The following is a 26,051-nucleotide window of genomic DNA, read 5'->3' as shown; positions in this document are numbered from 1 at the left end:
TTTTGAAACTCCTCTGCTGGAGGAGGGCTGAACTTTATCTACGCTATTAATTCTCTACCTTCTCAGAAGATGTCACCACGTGGAAAATTTTGAGTTTTTGAACTGTGTCATTTTTGATGTGGTTTTGTTTCACTTGAAGTAAGAAGTGTGAACTTTCTCTTCTAGAGGACACTACTGAAGATCAACAATAGTGCAACCTAGTGAGGAGTCAAAGAACTATTTTTTTGGAGAAAATTTAATTTCAAGAGTTTGTTCTTTGTTAAATTTCTTTCTGTCATTGTTTAAGTTGGCAATATTTACCCCTTTCTTCCCCTTGTTATGAATGTAACCAATCCCGAATTTCTTTAATTAATTTCTGACCAATCAGGGGTATCTTCCCCCAACTTGAATCTGTTGCGGGGTCCTATCCAATAAAAACGTTGAGGGAGGGTGTTTTCATTCCCCTAACGCCTAGAACCTTCCGCGAGAGGATATAAACTGCTGATTTTAGGGTCTCCGGGCCACTTCTGTTCGATCTTTCAGTGTATTAAGTACATAGCAGGAGGCGGGAAGCGCCTCTTTCTTCGGCAGCGGTCAACAATAAGGTAATGGCCGATTAATAAATTCATTCTTTTCTTGCTCAGCAGTTTAACTTTCGGGGCGGGTGCGAAGCGTTCTACCATGTAACCTTTTCCTAAAATGTAACTACTCTTTTCCTCTATTCTCTTGTAAAGCTACATACTGGGATAGAGAGTGCTAACCCTCTCGAGCTCCCACTCATATTGTTTTGAGGTGAACTTATTTTTCTCAACCTATTCTTCGATAACGTAAAACAAATTGTTCTTTTCTAAGTCACCTCTGTAGTATGGGATTAGCCCTTGCATCAGTGGCCTAAGAGCCAAAGTAGGTCTTAAAATCAAAGTGTATTAGGAGTGCAAGTTCGCCTCCTCTCAAATTGTTTTAGAGGTCATTTAATTAAACCGCTTTTCATTTAATAGACCTCAGTAGATTGGGTATTTTACCCCTGTGTTTATGTCCGTTGAGGACAACTTGAAGGTGGAGCTTGGTGTGGCCTGGGAAAGGCTTAAATAAAAGAGCGAGTGGCTCTTTTGGAAACGGAGTGTTGTGTGCCTCGAGGAGGCTTTACTGTGTAATTTGGAGCAAGTGCTCCAGGGTTTGATTGGGGTCTTCTGCCCCTTTGTTAAAATTTGTATATCGGAAAGTTGGGCTAGTTGCTCAAGAATTGTCAACTCAGGGCTCGAAGCCCAAACTCTGTAACCCCTGTAATTGTACATTTCAAATTGTGTTTCGGCTACTAAGTACCTGTTCTTTGTTATTACTTAATCTTGAAAAGAAAATATAACCTTGTTAAATTTTACATTAACTTTGATTCCGTAGTTTGAGACCCGTTCACGCCCGCACCTTCTTACACCTCTACCTACCACCAAAACACGGTAACAATTATTATTATTAATAATAATAATAATAATAATCATACTTCATGAAAGGTTGTGTTCTGTTCTGCTTATTCGCTATTAAACATAATTTTATTATTATGTAAGAACGGCATCTTCCATTGCCGAACAAGATAAACTAAATCTGCCGGAGAACGACTTACCTCATTGAGGTGGTACAGCTACACTGAACAGCAACAACACCTAAAACTGGGCGAATGCTGCAAAATGATACCAAATAAACACAGTAAAGAAAAAAAAAGAATTTAATAACCTGCTTTGTCAAGGCGAACGGGTGTCGTGTTTCACAAATTACAACAAGAAACTCGTATCCTCATCCCAAGGTGGTGCAGCTCTTTTCATGCTGCACGTACCAATTCAACCACATGCCAGCCCTCCGGCAGTACCGGGAATCGAACCCGGGCCACCGAGGACGGTAGTTAATAGCGCTAAACACTACGCTACGGAGGCGGACTTCACAAATTACTACATGCAGAATTTAAGACACTTGGCCCTGAGAAGTTAACGCCACTTTCGGACCTGTCTGCTTAAGATATTTGGAGTTTTTTTTTTTTTTTTTTTTTTTTTTTTGCTAGTTGCTTTACGTCGCACTGACACAGATAGGTCTTATTGCGACGATGGGACAGGAAAGGGCTAGGATTGGGAAGGAAGTGGCCGTGGTCTTAATTAAGGTACAGCCCCAGCATTTGCCTGGTGTGAAAATGGTAAACCACGGAAAACCATCTTCAGGGCTGCCGACAGTGGGGTTCGAACCTACTGAAATGAAATATCGTATGGCTTTTAGTGCCGGGATATCCCAGGACGGGTTCGGCTCGCCAGGTGCAGGTCTTTCTATGTGACTCCCGTAGGCAACCTGCGCGTCGTGATGAGGATGAAATGATGATGAAGACAACACATACACCCAGCCCCCGTGCCATTGGAGTTAACCAATTAAGGTTAAAATCCCCGACCCGGCCTGGAATCGAACCCGGGACCCTCTGAACCGAAGACCAGTACGCTGACCGTTCAGCCAACGAGTCGGACTTCGAACCTACTATCTCCCGAATACTGGATACTGGCCTCACTTAAGCGACTGCAGCTATCGAGCTCGGTAGGAGTAAATTGTGGCATGCGTCTGTATCCTCTCAAATTAAGAAGAAAAAAGCCCTGCTGATCCAAACAATTCTTTATTGCTCGTAGAACGAGTACAAGTCCGCCTCTGTGGTGTAGTGGTTAGTGTGATTAGCTGCCATCCCCCGATTCCCGGCTCTGCGACGAAATTTGAAAAGTGGTACGAGGGCTGAAACGGGGTCCACTCAGCCTCGGGAGGTCAACTGAGTAGAGATGGGTTCGATTTCCCCCTCAGCCATCCTGGAAGTGGTTTTCCGTGATTTCCCACTTCTCCTCCAGGCAAATGCCGGGATGGTACCTAACTTAAGGCCACGGCCGCTTCCTTCCCTGCCCATCCTCCCGCAAGGCCCCTGTTCAGCATAGCAGGTGAGGCCGCCTGGGCGAGGTACTGATAATCCTCTCCAGTTGTATCCCCCGACCCAGAGTCTGAAGCTCCAGGTGGAAGAGGTGGGCACTCGCTGAGTCCGAGGGAAAAACCGACACTGGAGGGTAAACAGATAAAAAAGAAGAAGAAGAAGAAGAAGAAAGAGTATAAGTAAAAATACCCAAGTTTTGAGCACAGGCAATTATATGTTTCACATGTCAGGCCTAACAATGTTCTCTGCTTGTAAGTTGCTTTAGGACGCACCGATACAGATAGGTCTTTTGGCGACGATGGGAGAGGAAAGGGCTGGAAGTGGAAAGGAAGCGGCCGTGGCCTTATTTAAGGTACAGTCCCAGCATTTGCCTGGTGTGAAAATGGGAAACCACGGAAAACCATCTTCAGGGCTGCCGACAGTGGGGCTCGAACCCACTATCTTCCGAATACTGGATACTGGCCGCACTTAAGCGACTGCAGCTATCGAGCTTGGTAAACAATGTTCTAACCGTACAAAACTAATTACTTAGAAGTGGATACTTTAAATTAAAACAATGTATAATTTAGAGACATATTTGGAAACGATGAAAGTATGATATGTACAGTACTATTGGGCCAAAATCTTACACTGACTTGTGCTGTATTGCCACAGGCTCGTAATGAATTATATTTTACTAACCTATTCAGAAGAATCACAATAGGCAAAGCTCTCATCTATTCTCTCTCTCTCTCTCGTATCGTTCCCTCAATTCTGAGGACCGTGATCTCTGAGGAAGATATTGCTCAGTTGTCTTGGGATCCTCGGCAAAACGCGCTAAACCAAAGATGCAGTTATATTCTTGATCATATTCGACCATCGAGTGGTAATACGACTACTAAAACATTTTCATTTCTCCCTGAAGGGGGAGGCGGGCCTCTTAGATCTCAGGCCTGGAGATTTGTTACGGTGAAGGAGATGCTCGGTGAAGGTGAGGGGGTTGGTGGCCGTAGCCTGTACTAGGAACTGTCCCAGCATTCGCCTTAGTGCAAGAGAATGGAAAACACGGAAAACCATTCCCAGGACAGCCAACGGTTGGGACCAGCCCTGCCCCGTCTCCCAGAGGCGTAGAGCCACGGTAGAGCCGTGACCACCCCTCCTCTGCTCGGCTGGCCGGTCGGAGTGCAGAGTTGTTGAACCAGGAAACAGCCGTGGCCATTTGAGGGGCTTATTCGATTACTGTCTGCATGAATGAGCTATACCAAATGAATGAAGAGTTGCTATGGTAGCCGCTGTGCATAAAGAAAAGTTGATCGACATAAAGCCGAAAATTACAGGCCAGTCAGTTTGACACCAGGCGAGGTGACCGTGCGGTCAGGGGCACGCGGCTATGACCTTGCATCCGGGAGATAGTGGGTTCGAATCCCATTGTTGCCAGCCTTGAAGATGGTTTTCCGTGGTTTCCCATCTTCACACCAGGCAAATGCTGGGGCTGTACCTTAATTAAGGCCACGGCCGCTTCCTTCCAACTCCTAGCCCTTTCCTGTCCCATCGTCGCCATAAGACCTATCTGTGTCGGTGCAACGTAAAGCAAAAAAAAAAAACTAGTCAGTTTGACACGTCACTGGAACCCATTATCTCCCGGGCTGACAGGTGCGCGCCCCTAACCGTACGGCCAACTCACTCAGTGATTATTGTGTTTAGGAGGAAGCACAATTGTTCAACCAGCCTGTATTAACACTAATCAGAGGGAAAATAATTGGACGGGTCCGACACTTCGAAAAAATGAAGGCATCGGCCAAAGAAAGACAAGGGTCACGATGGGCGTGAAAATGAATGACTCCGTCGAGTGCTCTAATACCCTTGGGTTTGGAAAACAACAAAAGTTGACCAAGGGAGGTCGGATAAGATAGATGAAAATGAGGAGCCTGGCACAAGTAAGTGGAAGCAATGCCAGGACTCAGCTAGCGGCCCCGTGGTCGCCAACCCATGCTCCCAAGTTGAGAGCCCCTGGAGCTCGTTTTAGTCGCCTCTTACGACAGGCAGGGGATACCGTTGGTGTTATTCAACCGCCCCCACCCTAGGGGGTCAGGAAATGAAATGGCGTATGGCTTTTAGTGCCAGGAGTGTCCGAGGACATGTTCGGCTCGCCAGATGTAGGTCTTTCGATTTGACTCCCGTAGGCGACCTACGCGTCGTGATGAGGATGAAATGATGATGAAGACAACACATACACCCAGCTCCCGTGCCAGAGAAATTAACCAATGATGGTTAAAATTTCCGACCCTGCCGGGAATCGAACCCGGAACCCCTGGTGCTAAAGGTCAGCACGCTAACCATTTAGCCATGGAGCCGGACAGGGGAACAGGAACTCGACAATACAGGTGAAACCGTGCAGGACAGATCTACATTCATAACTCTGGTCGACAGTCACCAATTTGGAGATGAACCAAAAATTAAAACCAACAATACCTGGACAGGAAACGCAAGAAAATTTTCAGGGAGAAGATGAAAGGATTTTAGGAAAAGGAGGAAAACGAACATATCAGCTAAATACGTTCAATCGTATTCTTCTGTTGGATATAACGATGCAAGCTAAAGATGGAAAACGGAAGAATTTCAGAGGTGTCCTCCTTCAAATACTTTGGAGAAATCATACTACCATCGGGACTAGACAGAAAGGTCAACTTTAAAACAGAGTCACCAAACTCCATAAGGCGTACAGACTTACGTGGAATTACAGCAAGAGAGTCATATCGTGTAGTGCAAAATTACGACATTGCAAGACAGTTGTTTTGCCGGAAGCTTTATACGGTCAGGAAGAAAAAAGTCCTTTGGAGGTCACTCTAAGATCATAGAAAGCTGGTTTTATCGTATGGCAAGTATACAAAAGAAAAAGAAAATTTACACTATATACAAGGGCAGGAATGTTGGTAGCGTTCACATTTACTAATCAATGTCCAGTTGCTGTAGCCATTCTAATAACAAGGGGAGTGTAGCACATGACATCTTGGGCTGGTCCACCATACTTCCTCAGAGGGCACACTCCTCAATAATGTGCTGCACTGACTGGAAAGGGGCTCCGCAGTCACAGGCAGGGGATTCTCGAAGTCCCCACTTATGTAGCATAGGTGAAAAAACAAACAAACGAACATGAAAAGCAATAAAGGAAAATAACGATTATTGTTTTTTTTTCAGTTTGTTTGTGAATATTGTTATTATATTGGAATGTTCCCATTAATGGTTGCTCCTCATTTTATATGTCTGTGTTCATGTTAATCATGCCTCCTCTCCCCCCCCCCCCCAAACTAATAATTACCCGAAATCGGCGCGCCTGTGAACCGGCATTCACCTTAGTGTAGGAAAATGGAAAACCACGCAAAACCATTCTCAGGACAGCAGACGGTGGGGGACCAGCCCCTCTCCGACCCTGCTCTGCTCCATTGGCCGGTCGGAGTGCAGAGCTGTCGGACCACGTGGCTAACTGTAGGCCGAAATCTATGCTGCATCCATCCGCCGTCCTTGAGACTGGAGAATTACCGGGCTTCTAGCGAGCACATGGCAAGAGCCACGTGAAGTTGTCTATTACCTCGGCTGATTGCCGCGATTACATCAGACTGTTGTCGGATACCACTGACATCAACATGCAAATAAAATGCAATGATGATACGGATTACGAGATAAATTGTTATCATTGCTCGCGAGGAATAAACAACACGTGATTGACAAGTCACATCTGGATATTTGACATCTCAGAATAGAAATAAAATTATATACGGAACGTTGACGGATTTGAAGTTATGCTTAAAACGTAAAGATGCGTAATAAATCATTCACAACAGCAAAAAATTAGAATCAAACGTATACACTTTCAATCAGTGTCGCCAACTCAGCGGATTTTTTGACGCATTTTCAAACTTCTTTTGTCGATTTTGAGCGGTAACAACATCACCTACCCCCGAAGGCCCGGGTTCGATTCCCGGCTCTGCCACGAAATTTTGAAAAGTGGTACGAGGGCTGGAACGGGGTCCACTCAGCCTCGGGAGGTCAACTGAGTAGAGGTGGGTTCGATTCCCACCTCAGCCATCCTGGAAGTGGTTTTCCGTGGTTTCCCACTTCTCCTCCAGGCGAATGCCGGGATGGTACCTAACTTAAGGCCACGGCCGCTTCCTTCCCTCCTCCTTGCCTATCCCTTCCAATCTTCCCATCCCTCCACAAGGCCCCTGTTCAGCATAGCAGGTGAGGCAGCCTGGGCGAGGTACTGGTCATACTCCCCAGTTGTATCCCAAGACCAAGAGTCTGAAGCTCCAGGACACTGCCCTTGAGGCGTTAGAGGTGGGATCCCTCGCTCAGTCCGAGGGAAAAACCGAACCTGGAGGGTAAACAGATGATGATGATGATGATGATGATGATGATAGAACTTACTACGGCATAATAGTCTACTTATTCCCGTTGTATTGAACTTATGCTGCAAACTATGACTCGTTTTCTAGACCAGCTCTGGCCCACAGCCTCAGTCAGAATTTGTAACAATCGTTATTGTACTCTTGATGACCCGGCTAGTGTCGTGTTTGCTAACGTGTATCTTTCGACATCAGGTTCTTTTTGTTGCGTCAATATGTCGAAATTGTTTGACATTATTTCTTTCCGCACCTATCAAAAACAATAAAAACAGTAATGAAAGGGAAAATAACTTTCGAAATGAATTTGAAAATTTCCGTATGGTCTTTGCTGCTGTGAACTGCCAGAATAGTACCACGTGGCTTCACATGAAACCACAGGACCTCACCTCAGCAATCTGCTTCATAGCATATAGTGCGCGCAAGGCAAGATGATGAACTCCTGTTCTGAAACTGGTGAGTGTTGAGTTAATCGCTTTAATTAAGTAATTTTGTGTGGCTATTACTAGCCGATTGCAGCCCTTGTAAGGCAGACCCTCCGATGAGGGTGGGCGCCATCTGCCATGTATAGGTAACGGCGTGTTATTGTGGTGGAGGATAGTATTATGTGTGGTGTGTGAGTTGCAGGGATGTTGGGGACATTACAAACACCCAGCCCCCGGGCCACTGGAATTAACCAATTAAGGTTAAAATCCCCGACCCGGCCGGGAATCGAACCCGGGACCCTCTGAACCGAAGGCCAGTACGCTGACCATTCAGCCAACGAGTCGGACATCGCTTTAATTAAAACACCTGGTATATACTATTTTGCTACAGTTCGAATTTTTTTTTTTTTGCTAGGGGTTTTACGTCGCACCGACACAGGTAGGTCTTATGGCGACGATGGGATAGGAGAGGCCTAGGAGGTGGAAGGAAGCGGCCGTGGCCTGAATTAAGGTACAGCCCCAGCATTTGCCTGGTGTGAAAATGGGAAACCACGGAAAACCATCTTCAGGGCTGCCGATAGCGGGATTGAAACCTACTATCTCCCGGATGCAAGCTCACAGCCGCGCGCCTCTACGCCCACGGCCAACTCGCCCAGTAGTTCGAAATTTAGCGGATTTTCAACTAAAATTTAGCGGAGAAAAGATTTATGGGTTGGCAACACTGCTCTCAATATTTCAATAAAATTAAACTCTAGATGGGAAATATAGCTTTGAAATGTCAATATTTAAGAAAATTAAAAATGTATGTATATCCAACCCTAGTCCAATTTCTCTACAGGGTCGGATATGAAGAGAGGGGAATCTTCACAGTGAGGTTTTACGACCGGGTGCTCTTCCTGACAGCAGCCTCCTCAGAGGAGTTAATACGATGAAATGAATGACGTGATGTCTGGCTCCATGGCTAAATGGTTAGCGTTCTTGCCTTGGGTCACAGGAGTCTCGAGGCACGCGGGCTGGTTGTATGTGGCGTCTTCATCACGACGTGCAAGTCGCCTTCGGGTGTCAAATCAAAAGACCTGCACCAGGTGAGGCGAACTTGTCCTCGGACACTCCCGGCACTAAAAGCCATACGCCATTCCATTTCATTTTCAATGAAGAGATATAATTATGATAGAAGGAAGGGAGAGGGTGAAACCCGGAGCCGGCACATAACCTACTCCTGTCGAAAAGCACCAAAGGATCTGCTCAAGGCTTAATGTCTCCATCCTACGGATGGACCACTATCGGCAGCGTCATATGCCTGCACTTCATGCGAGCACTGCGGAGAGATTTGTAACTGAATGCAGGCTTCTGACACGAAATCTAGTGATTATAAGTTTATTTATTTATTTATTTATTTATTTATTTTCCGTGCCCAGATACATTGCTGTTTTTCCAATATTCTGCTATAAGGACAGCTCTATCATTGGCCTGTAAAACATCTTCTTTTGTGCACGATGATGGTAAATGCTGACAAACCAGAAGGTTCTGATGGTGAACATTTTTTCGACTAACGAGACTCGAACCGGCTAACCAAGGTGTCAGACCATGTGGACTCAACGCCCTAACTATCATGACCACCAAGCGAGCTTAGGAAAATTAAAAATGTGCTTTCCCTAATTCGAATTTGATAAAGGAAGAGCTCCTTCCAAGTTGTATTCCTTTCTCTTCTCTTTCTCACTGCTGTTCGTAGCATTTGTAGAGATGAGCTTAAGTGATATTTCTGAATATCAGTGACCGGCGTACCTGTGACACAAACATATCTGTCACAGGAAGCACGAGCATAGAGTTATCGTCACGGTCACTCTTTGGTCGCGGGCGGCCAGTATGGAAATACTTCTACTGTGTAGAGATGAGAAGAATGCAAGAATAGGGGATGTGGCCTGCAAGCACGAACTTCCTGTTCTGCCCAGACAGATCGGCTCTTATCTGCTCGCATCTGCTACACGAAAACATCGACTCACACGTTGCAGTTTGCTGGATTACAACTGACAAGAGCGAAGAGCTGCCAGTAGAAGATATTATAAAGTCGCCTGGGTAGTAGCGGAGTTGCCATGGTAACCATTGCGTCACTGGCTCTGCTTGTGAAAACCCCTTCGCCCTGTGCCTCACCGCGCATGTGCATTCTTCTGATCTCCCAACAGTAGTTGATATGATGCCAATGTCGGGTAGCATTTTTCGGAAGATTCGGGACATTAGAAGTGGGAAAAATAATATTCACGTTTACAATTTGAAGTTTTAATAATGCATAGGGAAAAGGTTATTAATATGATGCGCAATAAATTAACAAGCGGAATGTGATTACCCGTGTCGTGTCTCCGGGATACCAATTATTTACACTAGTTAATGTAGGTTTAAAAGTAAAATGACAAAAAAATAATACATTTATGAATGAAATACAAGGATTCCTCCCATATACAGGGTTATTCAACAAAGTTGTCCACCTCAAGTAACTCGTGAACGGTTAAAGATATTGACATTTTGTTTTCACTTTCAGTAATGGTACAAAAGGGCTAATAATCGGACTTAAAGTCCTGTGTCATAAAGTTAATATTTTCTGGGATAATGGTACTAACTTCGCTTATTTTAAACGGTACCACACTATTTTGTTGTACACATAGCCTTAAATCTACAAACATAACACATTCAGCGCCGTGATTATTTTGAAAATCGGACAAGTACTTCTCGAAAAAATATTACGTATTCAAACATGTCTCATTTGCCAGCTGAGGACTGATCTGTTCGATTCGCGCTAGGTATGAAGCATGAGCTAGCTATTGGCATATAGAGTTGCTAGATGAGTATTCTGTCTACTGCGCTCATAAATACACTATGGAAAAATGTATGATTTAACACCTTTAATATCGCCACGACATTTTGTCACAGATACTTCATTGACAGCGTATCTGATATACTGTATATATGGGTGACAAAGTAGCAGGCTGTGATGTATCGACCGTCTCTATATACGTATATGGCCACGTGCAAAGCCAAGGTGCTCCACCTATTTGTTTACATCAGGATTAAACTCTCGTGAAAATCCATTTAATCATTCGGATTAATGACAAGACGGTCGAGAGACATATCGCACAGATCGTCCAATTCCCAGAAACGCAGCTCTTTCGCCACCACGCAATGAATAAAGGCACGACACTTTTCAGCTGCTACATTCACCAGAGATGCTTCAAGTTTAAAGGTTTTATTATTACGCTCAATCAAGGCAGTACCCAGAGGAGGGGGAGTTAGAGAGGCTCGTACACCCTCCCCGAAAAAAAATGATACGACAAACTTAAGCAGCACATTAAAGTTTACAAAAACAATCCCATCAAATTAAAACTACAGTACAAATCTGTTATGACTGCCCCAACGGGGCTGCCAGGCAAGGTCGTTATAGCCGATAGTCGCACAAACCAGTTCATGTTGTTCTTGCTAGAAATGTCATACCTGCAAGTTTTAGGTTCACCTTCATGGTTAAGATATTAAGATGAAATTTTGCATGATTGTATTTCATAGAGAAGAATGAGATATACTAAAAGTATTGAGCTATCTTCATTGGTTAAGTTTTAAATAAAACATCAAAGAAGATTGATGAAAAAAATTAACTAGCGGTACTTGAAAATAACTTCATAAAAAATATTTATACTTAATGAACTTTACTGATTCTAGTATATGTTGTAGCTGTAGCATTACTAATTATAATAAAAAATAACCTCTTTCTTTAAATTTTGCTTTACGTCGCACCGACACAGATAGGTCTTATGGCGACGATGGAATACGAAATGCCTAGGAGTGGGAAGGAATCAGCCGTGGCCTTCATTAACATACAATGTGTCTGGTATGATAATGAGAAACCAAGGAAAACAATTTTAAGGGCTGCCGACAGTGGGATTCGAACCCACTATCTCCCGGATGCAAGCTCACTGCTGTGCGCCCCTAACCGCACAGCCAACTCGCAAATTGTAAGGGAAGCGGCAAAATAGTGTCATGGTACTCCGTCAGGTAGAAATATAGTCTGTCCCGCAAGGATTATAACATAACCCTGTGATTCTGGAGGAGAGATGTGCACATTACGCCTGCCAGGGACCAACCCACCCGCCCCTAGAAGTATATTTACTTACATAACCTAAATTAATGGCCCAGGCGCTATTATTCATTGCTTCTGTCAAGGATGACGGGCATTGGTCCTGATATCGAAGATTAGGACGTCATTCCTACCAATGAAGAGGCAGAGATTTCGTTACCAACCACTGCAGAAAAGAAAAAATCTAAAGAGGCCCGCGAAGTTTGAAAGTGTCATGTGTCGGACGATAACCTTTCACTTCCTCAATGTTCAGCTCCATGGCTAAATGGTTAGCAACCGAGCTCGATAGCTGCAGTCGCTTAAGTGTGGCCAATATCCAGTAATCGGGAGATAGTGGGTTCGAACCCCACTGTCGGCACCCCTGAAGATGGTTTTCCGTGGTTTCCCATTTTCACACCAGGCAAATGCCGGGGCTGTACCTTAATTAAGGCTACGGCCGCTTCCTTCCAATTCCTAGGCCTTTCCTATCCCATCGTCGCCATCAGACCTATCTGTGTCGATGCGACGTAAAGCAAATAGCAAAAAAAAAAAAAAAAAAAAAAAAAAGTTAGCACGCTGGCCTTTGGTTCAAGGAATCCCGAATTCGATTCCCGGTCGGGTCGGAGATTTTAACTTTCATTAGGTGCTTCCTAAGGCTCCAGGACTGAATGTTCGTGACGTTTCCAGCATTATATTTCATCTTAGATAGGGCTCCATCCACATAGACGCGCAGGTCGCCCATACGGCGTCAACTCGAAAGACCTGCACCAGGCCTGTCCAGAGGCCACACGCCATTATTATTATTATTATTATTATTATTATTATTATTATTATTATTATTATTATTATTATTATTATTATTATTATATTACCAATATATTAAAAGAGTTTACTAAAAACAGTTTTGGCAAATCCGTCCGTCCGTTCTACTGGACCTATTCTCTTATTCTCTGTCTTACTCTCTCCGGAGTTACCTGCCGGTGAATCACGAGACATTGGTAGGTCTCTAAGTTCAGCCAACTTTGAGTAATCATTAAATGATCACTCCAATAATTGCAGGCGAAGGATTACTCTAACCCGCAATACATTCTGAACTGAGCAGGTTGCTAAGCGACTAACACTAACAAAAAGAGGGTATACACTCCCTGTGATGAAGGAAGATTACTATTCCCTTGTTGATACTCTTTGATTCTCTAAACTTTACCAACTTCCGAAGATATTCAACAGATGACAGAGCGTTTTTAATAACTTACATGCTGCTAAGAGGAAAAAAAAAAGTCTACGGACAAACAGACCCCATCATGACATACGTCTTAGGCTTGTTTCACACCTACTCGGCTGTCGGGTAACCAGTAGCCGGCTCCGGCAAGAATGAGAATCCTTTTCACATATACCCGCCAAGAACACGGCAGCAGTTGTGTACACATCGCGGGTTGGAATGGATCGCAATAAATTACTAACGTTTATGGTCTTGTATAGGCGTTTGAAGAAAAGGAGAAAAAAATAGACTACTGTGGGTGCATCCAGTCAATATGAGAAGAGACGAGGTTGGGGCATTCTTTATACTTTTTGAAGACTTAAGAAATGACAGCGACAAATTTTTCAACTATTTTAGGATGAGTGTGCAAACTTTCTGTGTCAATTTCCGCCATAAGAACAAATACGTAATACACTAGAGCGTAAAAACAAGGAAACGCAACACTCGAGAAGACTGTAGACAGCTGCCGTGCTGGCTACATGTGTCAACATCCACTGATTCACAGCCCCCACTACCCTCTCAATCTGGTTTTGTTCGCCCGGCAGCCGGCCCGTACAGTGGGGCCTGCCGGCTTCCTACTACAAGAGCACGGCACCCGGCAGCCGGCCCGTACAGTGGGGTCTGCCGGCTTCCTACTACAAGAGCACGGCACCCGACAGCCGGCCCGTACAGTGGGGGCTGCCGGCTTCCTACTACAAGAGCACGGCACCCGGCAGCCGGCCCGTACAGTGGGGGCTGCCGGCTTCCTACTACAAGAGCACGGCACCCGACAGCCGGCCCGTACAGTGGGGGCTGCCGGCTTCCTACTACAAGAGCACGGCACCCGGCAGCCGGCCCGTACAGTGGGGCCTGCCGGCTTCCTACTACAAGAGCACGGCAGCTGTCTACAGTCTTCTCGAGTGTTGTGTTTCCTTGTTTTTTCGCTCTAGTGTATTACGTATTTGTTCTTATGGCGGAAATTGATGATGATGATGCTTGTTGTTTAAAGGGGCCTAACATCGAAGGTCATCGGCCCCATGGCGGAAATTGACACAGAAAGTTTGCACACTCATCCTAAAATAGTTGAAAAATTTGTCGCTGTCACTTCTTAAGTCTTCAAAAAGTATAAAGAATGCCCCAAAAATGGAAATGGCGTATGGCTTTTAGTGCCGGGAGTGTCCGAGGACATGTTCGGCTCGCCAGATGCAGGTCTTTTTATTTGACACCCGTAGGTGACCTGCGCGTCGTAATGAGGATGAAATGATGATGAAGACAACACATACACCCAGCCCCCGTGCCAGCGAAATTAACCAATTAAGGTTACAAAATTCCCGGCCCTGCCGGGAATCGAACCCGGAACCCCCGTGACCAAAGATCAGCACGCTAACCATTTAGCCATGGAGCCGGACAGAATGCCCCAACCTCGTCTCTTCTCATATTGACTGGATGCACCCATAGCAGTCTATTTTTTTCTCCTTTTCTGCAAACGCCTATACAAGACCACAAACGCTAGTGATTTATTGTGATCCATTCCAACCCGCGTTGTGTACACAACTGCTCCCGTGTTCTTGCCGGGTGTATGTGAAAAGGATTCCCATTCTCGCCGGAGGCGGCTACTGGTTACCCGGCAGCCAGGTAGGTGTGAAACAAGCCTTAGACATGACCTGCGAGCACCTATCGAAGGATAACCTAGCTGCACTAGAAAGAGTGAAGGCCACGTATCTTAAAAATGTACCTGCTTGGCAAGAAACGCTCCTTCGAGGCTAACCTACGAGCTCACAAGACAACCGTTCTATTTAGAACAGGGGTTTCCAATTTGTAAGGGCTCGACGGCCATTTTGGAAACCTTAGTCATGTTCGCGAGCCGCACTTCAATAGGCCAAATTTCGTAAAATTCTGCAAATAGTACAGAAGCACCATAATATGCATAGTTCAAATGAAATGACAGTTTGATCATTTTAATTGCTTAAAACATTGTTTTAAAGTTGGATAAAAGTGTGATTTTGACCCGGGCTGAGTGACTCAGACGGTTAAGGCGCTGGCCTTCTGACCCCAAGTTGGCAGGTTCGATTCTGGCTCAGCCCGGTGGTATTTGAAGGTGCTCATATACGTCAGCCTCGTGTTGGTAGATTTACTGGAACGTCAAAGAACTCCGGTGGGACAAAATTTCGACACCTGGGCGTCTCCGAAAAACCATCAAAAGTAGTCAGTGAGGCGCAAAAATAATAACATTATTACTTGAAATTTGGATTTTAAATGTTTTAAAATCAAAAATAATCTGTTGAGAACAAGTGAATACTTGAAAAGAGGAACTAGTGTTAAAGAATAATTACTTCTGACTTGGGTCTATAAGGTGTATACAAATTAATACGTTTTTGAACGAGCTAATAAATATTTTTGTGACTTTTCTTCACATTATTCCTTACAGTACTCTTGCGGGCCACAAAAATGGCTTCGCGGGCTACATGCGACCCGTGGGCCGCCAGTTGGAAACCCCTGATTTAGAAGAACTGCGATTAACAATACCATTGTGGTCGGTAGATGCAGAGTCTGTCTCGGCCCTCAACTGGCCACGGCTCTACCGTGGCTCTACGCCTCTGCATTCAAGAGACAGGACAGGGCTGGCAGCGAGTGGCACGATAAAGTGATTTTGTAACACGACAACGCGCTCGACCCCACGTTGCAAAAGAGGTCAAAACATACCTGGGAATGTTAAAATGGGACGTATTCTACAGACATTGCTCCCTCTGATTATCACCTGTTTCGATCAATGACCAATGGCCTGGCTGACCGACATTTCCGATCTCATGAAGAAGTCACAAATTGGATCGATTCGTGAATCGCTTGGAAAGATGAACAATTTTTTCGACACGGGATTCGAACACTGCCCCAGAGATGGGAAAAAGTCGTGGCCAGCGATGGACACTATTTTGAATGATACATGTGTAAGTAATCTGTTTCAGTAAAGCCTCCAATGTTGGGAACAAAACTGCGTAAGCAAAGTTGTACACCTTGTAACAGCCGTTCGCCTTGGAACCACCCCAGACTATCTGCATCATATGTTTAATTGAATGTTTCTCTTTTGCATCATTTGCAACATTCTCTCGGTTTATGCGTGAGCGTTGTTGCAGTTTAGTGTCGCAGTATCATCGCAAAGAGGTAAGTCATCTCGCACATATCTTGTCAGTAATGGATGATTCTCTTCTTTCACGAGAACACAATTATGTTCAGTAGCGAAGCGTGGGAATATTCTTTACGTAAGGTGAATGAAACACAACCATTCGTGTAATAATAATAATAATAATAATAATAATAATAATGTTGAAATTCCTCCAGAAGGTGAAGAAAAGTTAAGTATTGAGTTACATACGTGCCCAGTTTACAAAACCAAAATTCAGGAGAAATTGATATGAAAATCAGGAAAAATCAGGAGATGTAATTGGTTAATACTGCTTATTCTACATGTCGTGTGCAATACAAGAGTACTATGGTATATATTATAACTAAAGTCCGGATTTTCATGCAGTAATAGGTTAGATTGCAAACTAATTTGGTTATTAGGAAATGTCGGCCACCCGCTCTTCCATTATGTAGAAAGAGTAACATAAACTATAGGGGCTCTGATGGGCCGTACCCCTAATATTTATGCAAACCCCATAGCATAGTCGTTGTGAAGGTAGATTATACTTGCTTCTCGCTTCAATAAGTTTGCATTCTAACACATTAATGCATAAAATTCCTGGCTCTAATTATAACACTTATTGTCTCAAAACCCGACTGTTCACATTCGAGGTTACAAGGCTAAAAATTGCACATCTCTGTTCTCTCACAGGAAGTATGTGAGTGAGATGATCGACCTCTGTTAAGCCTTCCGAAAATAGTATGAACTCCTGTTCCACACATGTGAATCAGTCATGCACTTATGCCGATTGTGCGAAGCGCAGTGTCATTTTTATGAAGTAATAAATTAAAGTATGAAGGCTTTCACGGCCGGTGTCAATATAATAAAAATCTTCCCGGCTATTATGCCGTGGTCCACTCCTCTCGCTTCTCCCAGACGTTTCGACTACTGCTGCTGCGGTAGTCATCTTCTGTGGCGTCGTATAGATACGCTCTCCTGTATCCCGCTGGCGACTGCGCGCCTCTACGCGCGCGGCCAACTCGCCCGGTGGTCAGGGGATAAAACTGGGACGGAGGACCATTACCTCGCCCAGGCGGCCTCACCTGCTATGCTGAACAGGGGCTTTAGTGGGAGAGGGGGATTCGAAGATTGAAAGGAATAGACAAGGAAGAGGCAATGAAGCGGCCGTGGCCTTAAGTTAGGTACCATCCCAGCTTTTGCCTGGAGGAGAAGTGGGGAAACCACGGAAAACCACTTCGAGGATGGCTGAGGTGGGAATCGAACCCACTTCTACTCAGTTGACCTCCCAAGGCTGAGTGGACCCCATTCCAACCCTAATAGCATTTTTCAAATTTCGTGGCCGAGCCGGGAATCGAACCCGGGCCTCCGGGGGTGGCAGCTAATCACTCTAACCACTACACCACAGAGGCGTACTTTCAAAGTTATTTACTTTCTATTACTTCACGGAATATTGGAGGTAGAGTGGTAATAATTGACACACATGATTGGCATGACATGGGGTTTTGCTGACACCAAAATAAAGTACACAAAACGACCAACAGATGGCGCTTCATACCATGCACAAGCAATAATTAGCATAACAATCGAGCTTTAACAAAGACAGTGTTCTTTACAACGCATGCTCAACATGTCGGCCGCCATTCATCAACAATATCTGTATCGAGGGACAATGTTGTGAACAGCACTGTACAGCATATCCGTAGGTATGCTGAGAAATTGCCCTCAGATGTTGTCTCTGACGTCGGACGATCGCTGTAGACATACGACTTCAGGTAACTCCACAACCAATAATCACACGGATTGAGGTCGGGGGACCGTGGAGGCCAAGCAAGACATGCCGTAATTGCAGACACATCTGACGCTCTCTCTACTACTAAACGATTTAATTTCTCCCCTGAAGGAGGAGGTGGGCCTCTTAAACGGTGAGGCCCTCTCAGACCGAGAGATATGTTACGGTGAAGGGGATACACGGAGAAGGTGAGGGGTAGGCGGCATTAGACTTAGGGCAGGAGAATGGAAAACCATTCCCAGGACAGCCGACGGTGGGAACCAGCCGTGAGGTCCAGCCCTTTCCCGTCTCCCGAATACAGAAGCGTAGAGTCACGGTAGAGCCGTGGCTACCCCTCCTCTGCTCGGTTGGCCGGTCAGAGTGCAGAGCTGTTGGACCACGGTCCATCTGTGGCCATTTGTGGGCCGAGACCCACTCTGCATCTACCAACGGACGCTCTCTCTCTCTCTCTCTCTCACGACAGCTCCTTTTATAGCGTTCACGGATCTCATGCGGCATCACTGACGTGTTGCTGTCCAGCGCCATCTGTTGGCCTGTTTGTGCATTCGTTGATGGTATCAATAAAACCCTATGCCATGCCAATCATGTGTGGCAATGCTTATCTCTCTAGCTCCAATATTCCACGAAGTATTGCCTCGTCAATTGTTAACATACTTTTGGATCACTCTGTAGAACACTACTACAAAGCGAAACAAGCTCATTCACATGATACCTTTTTAGGAGATGCTCAAAACTATTTTTTTACCTCTAGGTGCAACATTTTTTGTAACAATTTCCTCATATTTCTTCATAATTAGTTACTTTCTATTACTTTGGTTAGCCGGTTATAGTCTACTAGCTGTCGGCAGCCCTGAAGATGCTTTTCCGTGGTTTCCCATTTTCACACCAGGCAAATGCCGGGGCTGTTCCTTTAATTAAGGCCACGGCCGCTTCCTTCCAATTCCTAGGCCTTTCCTATCCCATCGTCGCCATAAGACCAATCTGTGTCGGTGCGACGTAAAGCAAATAGCAAAAAAATCAATCAATCAATCAATCAATCAATCAATCAATCAATCAATCACCACTGATCTGCATTTAAGGGAATTGCCCAGGTGGCAGATTCAGGTCCAGGTTTGAGAACCGCAGATTAAGACTGCTAGTATTTAGACTAGCCACATTTTAAGCTTTAGAGAAACGGAGTGCTTCTCCCAAATATGAGACAGTTGAATCGTGATGACATCGAATAGGAAGTGACATATTAGAACTATGAAGATCTGATCGACGAGTTCGCTACGGTCAAAGTGAAATGAAAACTTCCGTGATTGATACATTTATTTACTTCCATCTTTAAAACTTATCCGGTTTTGAATGACAGTCATTTTAAATATTCCTTGTACGGTGCATTATGGCCCGTAGTTGCTTTTAGTACGTGACAACTGGGGGTGGGGGTAAAATCTAACATTCCGTACTAGGGTGGTACGGCGGGCCTCTTCGACGGTAACGCCGTCTCTAAAGCCAGAGAGGTTTGTATTGATAAGCTATTTGCAGAGAAGATGACGGGGTTGGCGGACATTGCCTACAATAGGAACCGTCCCAGCATTCGCCTTAGTGCAGAAGAATGGAAAACCATTCTCAGGACTGTCGACGTTGGGGACCAGTTCCTCCGCTCCCAGAATGAAGAGCTACAAGACTAGGAAAACCATTCTCAGGACAGACAACACTGGTGACCAGCTCCTCCGCCTCCAGAATGAAGAGCTACAAGGCTAGTAAAACCATTCTCAGGACAGAAAACATTGGTGACCAGCTCCTCCGCCTCCAGAATGAAGAGCTGCAAGGCTAGTAAAACCATTCTCAGGATAGCTGACGTTGAGCAGCAGCTCCTCAACTTCCAAAATGAAGAGTTGCAAATCGAGTAAAACCATTCTCAGGACAGCCGACGTTGGAGACCACATCCTCCACTTCCAAAATGAAGAGCTGGAAGTCTAGTAAAACCATTCTCAGGACAGCCGACGTTGAGCAGCAGCTTCTCCACATCCAAAATGAAGAGGTGCAAGGCTAGTAAAACCATTCTCAGGACAGCCGACGTTGAGCAGCAGCTTCTCCACTTCCAAAATGAAGAGTTGCAAATCGAGTAAAACCATTCTCAGGACAGCCGACGTTGGAGACCAGATCCTACACTTCCAAAATGAAGACTGCAAGGCTAGTAAAACTAGCCGCTTTTAAGCCGAAGACTACTCTTGTCGTTGTTGAGTATAGTTCATTTTTGGAGGGAACGGCCTATATGTTAATTGTTGCTTAGCGGTGCAGAAATGCTGAATTGTAACGTTCATTTCTTATCATTTCAGAGCCAAGATGTCGGTGCTCGAACCACCTACAGAGGAACAATTGACCTATATCTACAACCAGCTGAACATGACCCCTGAAAGTCTAGAGCGAGATGTGAAGTATCTCATGGACTGGATATCACAGCAGCCTCATCTACCGGACGGGATTGGTAAGTTGGTTACCATGTGTGCATGTCTCCAATTTAGTCCCCTTTCTTGATACAGGGTCTGGGATGAGGTGAGATGAATGTATATGGTATGTTTTTAAGGCAGGATACTTTTCCTGATATCAACCTCAGTTGAGCAGTTAATGAAGAATGAAATGAAATTGAGCTAAAAGGTGAAAGGAATCGGCTTAGGGTTATGAATAGGAACTGTCCCAATATTTGCACTGAAGTGAAACTGGGAAACTATAGGAAACCATTTTCAAAACAGCCGGCGTTGAGGTTCGAACCCAAGTGTCCTCTGAATGCAAAGCTTGCCTCCATTGCCGTAGCGCGTTAACACACGTGGCCACTCCGCTCGATATAAGGGTATCTATGTATCGGTGGGAAAATAAATTCTTCGCCAGTTTTGAGAAAAATTAACGGTTTCGGGAATTTGGGAATGTTTACAGAGGCAGCCGCTCGCTGTGAACTATTGAGAAGTTGATGTAAAATCCTGGAAGCCAAGCGATATAACCGCTACGTAGTTCCATCAGCTGGCATGACAGAGAGAGCAGGGCGAATATGAGAGGGTTGTTGCAATCTCTCGCCCTTCGCTATGGACAACTTTGTTTTCAGCACTTGTCATCGTTTAACACACGGAGATAATAAACCTCCGACAGCGTAAAATATCATATAAATCTGTGGATGCAGAGTGGGTCTCGGCCCTCAAGTGGCCACGGCCTCCAACCCCCTCACCTTCTCCGAGCATCTCCTTCACCGTGACAAATCTCCCGGCCTGAGAGACTGCTTTACCGTCTAAGAGGCCCGCCTCCCCCTTCAGGGGAAGAACAAAAACAGTTATACACTGCAACACTCAATCACTTCTGATCTCTATTTAGGGCAGTCGCCTAGGTGGCAGATTTCCTATCAGCTGTTTATCCAATCTTTTCTTACATAATTTCAAAGAAGTTACAAATTTATTTGACATCTCCCTTTGTCAATTATTCCAATCCCAAATTTCTCTTGACATAAACAAATATTTGCCCCGATTTTTCCTGTTCAATTTCAACTTTATCCTCATATTACCTTCTTTCTTTATTTATCCGTTAACTCTCGAGGGTTGGTTTTTCTCTCGGACGCGAGGGATCCCTCCTGTACCGCCTCAAAGGTAGTGTCTTGGAGCATGAACTTTGGGTCGGGAGAATACAACTGGAGAGGAGGGCCAGTGACTGACCCAGGCGACCTCACCTGCTATGGTGAACAGTCTTGTGGCGGGTGGGAGGTAGGGGGGGGGGGTGTTGAAGATTGGAAGGGATAGACAAGGAAGAGGGAAGGAAGTAGCCGTGGCCTTAAGTTAGGTACCATCCCGGCATTTGACTGGAGGAGAAGTGGGAAACCACACCGAAAACCACTTCGAGGATGGCTGAGGTGGGAATCGAACCCCACTCTACTAAGTTGACCTCCCGAGGCTCAGTGGACGCCGTTCCAGCTCGCGTACGACTTTTCAAATTTCGTGGTAAAGCCGGGAATCGAACTCGGTTCTCCGCGGGTGGGAGCAAATCACACTACACCACAGAGGCGAGCGTATGATTATTATCTTTAAATACTTCTACCAATATCACTGACAGCCATCTCTCCGCTGGCAGCTCGAAATATACATACTGCTTAGTCGAGCAGCTCATCTCCTTACCTGCAAGTCTTCCCAGCCCAAAAGCTTTTTTTTCTTTTTTTACAATTTGCTTTATGTTGCACCGACACATATAGTTCTTATGGCGACGATGGGATAAGGAAGGGCTAGGAGTGGGAAGGAAGCGGCCGTAGCCTTAATTACGGTACAACCCCAACATTTACCTGGTGTGAACATGGGAAACCACGGAAAACCATCTTCAGGGCTGCCGACAGTGGGATTCGAACCCACTATCTTCCGGATTCAAGCTCACAGCCACGCGCCCCTAACTACATGGCCAACTCGCCTGATCCCAAAGTTTGCAACATGTTCGTAACGCTTCTCTTTTGTCGGAAACCACCCAGATCAAAGAGGACTGCTTCCCTTTGTATCGCTTCCAGTTTTCGTGTCAAGTAATCCTGGTCCCATAGACTGGAACTATACTGTAATTCATGTCCTCTCAAACGCCCAAAATCTCACGCGGGCAGACAGCGGCGCAGAGTTCCTGTGCACAGTGCATCGGTCCCGCTCGGCTCAACTCGGCTCGGAGCGCTACGGAGTAAGTGAGGAAGAGGGAGACAGGGGGGAGCGAGCGAGACAGGCGTGGGGAAAGAGAGAGACAGCGCTATTGCTCCAAATCGAGGAGTGGGGGTCTGCACTCTGGTCAATCAAAAAAAAAGCCTTTGGGCTGGGAAGACTTGGGGGTAAGGAGACGAGCTGCTCGACTAAGCACTATAGATAGAAACAGTGGATAGGGATAGCAAATCACTTCCTTAACAGTTGTGTACTACAGTTCAACTACAAACGTTTACTGAATAGTAAACAATCTGATACAATCACGTTACACTTCTTCCAATGGACAAATCACTTTAACCTTAACTTATAATAAGAATCTTTGTGATGGAATTAACTTATACACAATCCGAACGAAAAGGAACATAAGTGTATTCTTATACAAGAGCCCGACAAGGTAAGCACTAACATTCAGCTTTAGTCGAAAGATAACTTTTTAGTCTAAAAGGAAAACTTTCCAAAAGACAAGCAGTCTAAGCGCAGAAATATATGACAAACCAAGTCCTGTAAGTCCACCAATAGATTATACTCCAATACTCCAATACTATGTCCCGGAGTGAAACCCCCACGACAACCAAACTCCGTCCACGTAGCTGGTACACATTTTTACTCGACCATAAATCGTCGTGTCCGGCGTCAAATGTCAGGGTGTCGCTGGACCAGCATGCCCATTAGCCTCGGTAAGGCGATGTGCTGTCCCTGCTACTACTACTACTAAAACGTCTTCATTCCTCCCCTGAAGGGGGAGGCGGGCCTCTTAAACGGTAACGCCGTCTCTCAGGCCGGGAGATTTGTTACGGTGAAGGAGATGCACGGAGGAGGTGAGGGAGTTGGCGACCGTGGCCTACACTAGGAACTGTCCTCGCATTCGCCTTAGTGCAGGAGAATGGAAAACCACAGAAAACCATTCTCAGGACAGCCGACGGTTGGGGCCAGGAGTGAAGTCCAGCTCTGTCCCGTCTCCCGAAAGCAGAGGCGTGGAGCCACGGTAGGGCCGTGGCCACCCCTCTTCTGCTTGGTTGGCCGGTCAGAGTGCAAAGCTGTTGGACCACGGACCAGCCGTGGCCACTTGAAGGCTGAGACCCACTCTGCATCTACCGACCCTGACAGACCACGCGTCACAATGGATATGTGGGCGGAGCCCAGATCCTTTGTGCAGTTTTAGCCCTTCGACCTATTCGATCTTGAGTGCTGCTTTCGACAGGTAATGAATGAACTGGATGATTTGGGTGGTGGTGGTACCTTGTAAGATATCGCGCTGGTCAGAGTGTGACCTGCACCCCAAGGGGTGATAGATGGCCTAGGTACAAGCCCAAGGGTGTCATAGTTTCCCGTTGAGGGATGTATAATTTGGAATTCGTGGTATCTTATTACGTTGGTTAGTAAAGCAAATGGAAGGCGAATGGTCACCCATCCAAGTGCTAGCCATGCCCAATGCTGCTTAACTATTATAGAAATGGCGGAGTGAAGAACATACAGAAGAAGAAGGGAGGATAATGGAAGGAGTGTCTGATAGGGCTTTAACAGGAGGGAGGTTACCTCGGAGGTTGGTTACTTGATGGGAATTAGTGGATAATGGGTTGTTTGTCAGGCATGGCTGGAGGTAAAAGGGGTGCTTGGGGGGAGAGTAAATGTAGTGTTAGTCGGAGTAGAGAAGAGGAGTCCAGACTGAGTTGCTGGGAGGGGTGGGGGAGAGCTGAGTTTTACTGATGGGTGGTAGGATGTTAAGATTTAGGAGCGGGGGTGGTGGGTTGCGGGAGTTGAGATGCTTGGCTTGCTTGTAATGTGCTTTAATTGCCTTTTTAATAAATGGGCAACCGCGAAACGAAGCGACGTGGCTAGCGTTGCAGTTAGCGCACTTGGCCTAGTCCCTTTGTACCGTGCAGTAAGAGAGGCGGTGGGGACCTCCACATCTGTTGCAGCGGGCGGCGTTCTTGCAGGTGGCAGCTGTGTGGTTTAGTATGAGGCAATTATAGCATTGGATTACAAGTGAGGGATGTGGAAGGGTGTGGAGTCGATTCTGTGTAGGTGTCTTGGGGGGAGGGCGAGACTTGGAAGCAGGTTTGTTACTTCTGCTTTTGGGTTTAGGTTTACTCTTGGTCCGAGAGGAGCAGTTTGGGAGTGTTGGGAGTGTGAGGGTCTGGGGTCTGCTTGGGCGGGTGGGCGGCTGCTGCAAGAGTGGTCTAGGTGGATGGAGATAAGGGTGTAGAAGAGGGAGATGGGGGGGGGGGAAGATAGAGTTGGGATGGCAGTTTGAACTTCTGCTGCGTGTTTCCATATATATAGGTTTACACACACAGGATGGCGTTACGTGCCAGCCTACGTCACACCCAACTGCTTGAACGTCATCCGGAGCTCGCAGCCCATCGCTGCTCAAACAGGAACTACCACACTTACTACAACCTTCACTCATAGCCGTCGCATAGTATTTGGCTTTCATTTTGTATTGGTTGCACTAAATAAGTTATAAGGTGATGTGACTTATTTTGTTCCTTATAGGACAGTGCTTGTGGAAGTAGAGTGTTTCAGTTTTAATTAATAGCCATGAATGATAGGTAAAAGGTAACCCTAACGAGTAGAGGTTGTATCTACAATCAACTCACTCGGCAGCAGAACTCAACTCACCACCAACCATTCCTGCTTTCTAGCACTACTCGTCCTTATTCGCGACGAACCTGCTTTTATATACCTGATGACGAAGCACTAGAAACTTCGCGGTTTGGCCGGAGTACAGACGTTTTAGTTTCGCCCTCCAGAAGGTCCACGGAGACACCTGACGAAAAGCACAATAGAAGCCAGATATACCATGAAGTGACTGCCTGCTTTGAGTCACGTAGCTGTCAGATAGTGGGTTCGAACCCCACTGTATGATGAAGATGGTTTTCTGTGTTTTCCAATTTCATACCAGGCAAATGCTGGGGCTGTACCTTACTTGAGGGGGGACCAACACCTTTGACCGACCAGACACGTGATTATTCAATATATATGTTTAATTTAATATTGAACTTTTCTCTTTATAACAGTGCAAAATTTTTGTTAGTATCTCCAATATTTTCGGAGTTATGACCAAAATCATGAAGTGCTGTCACCCAAGCAAACCCTTTATTGTTAAGTTTGTTGCTCATTTCCTGTAACTTTTGTTTTTCAGAACCGTTTCCCTGATATCTATGAAAGTTTTAAATATATTAAAATGGAATTATGCATGCATGTAGATTTCACAGAAAAGAACAAGATATACTAGAATTATTGAGCTAGCTTTATTGGCTACATTTAAAAGAAACATCTTCTAACGTACGAATTTGGAAAATTCCTCGTCGCCAGATGTTTCAATTCAGGCTTGTGTCTATACCATACACCTGTCTATGTCATATG

At 45.5% G+C, this 26,051-nt stretch overlaps 1 protein-coding gene across 4 annotated transcripts in view; it reads left to right on the top strand.

The window, feature by feature from the left end:
- Positions 1-26,051, top strand: part of LOC136881759 (alpha-tocopherol transfer protein-like) — a 212,260-nt gene that overhangs the window by 162,898 nt on the left and 23,311 nt on the right. For 3 of the 4 annotated variants that reach the window (XM_067154194.2, XM_067154196.2, XM_067154192.2), the window contains exon 2: positions 20,316-20,464. In XM_067154194.2, coding sequence (XP_067010295.2) covers positions 20,323-20,464 — 142 coding nt within the window. In that variant the 5' untranslated portion in view covers positions 20,316-20,322. Of the gene's footprint in view, positions 1-16,146; positions 16,220-20,315; positions 20,465-26,051 lie in introns of those variants that run through there. The other variant, XM_067154193.2, reaches the window with a different exon arrangement.

Source organism: Anabrus simplex, chromosome 10 (genome assembly GCF_040414725.1).
Source record: "Anabrus simplex isolate iqAnaSimp1 chromosome 10, ASM4041472v1, whole genome shotgun sequence".
In the NCBI taxonomy this organism is placed as follows: domain Eukaryota; kingdom Metazoa; phylum Arthropoda; class Insecta; order Orthoptera; family Tettigoniidae; genus Anabrus; species Anabrus simplex.
Note: the sequence above shows the minus strand (reverse complement) of the source record. Positions and strands in the feature narration are given on the sequence as shown.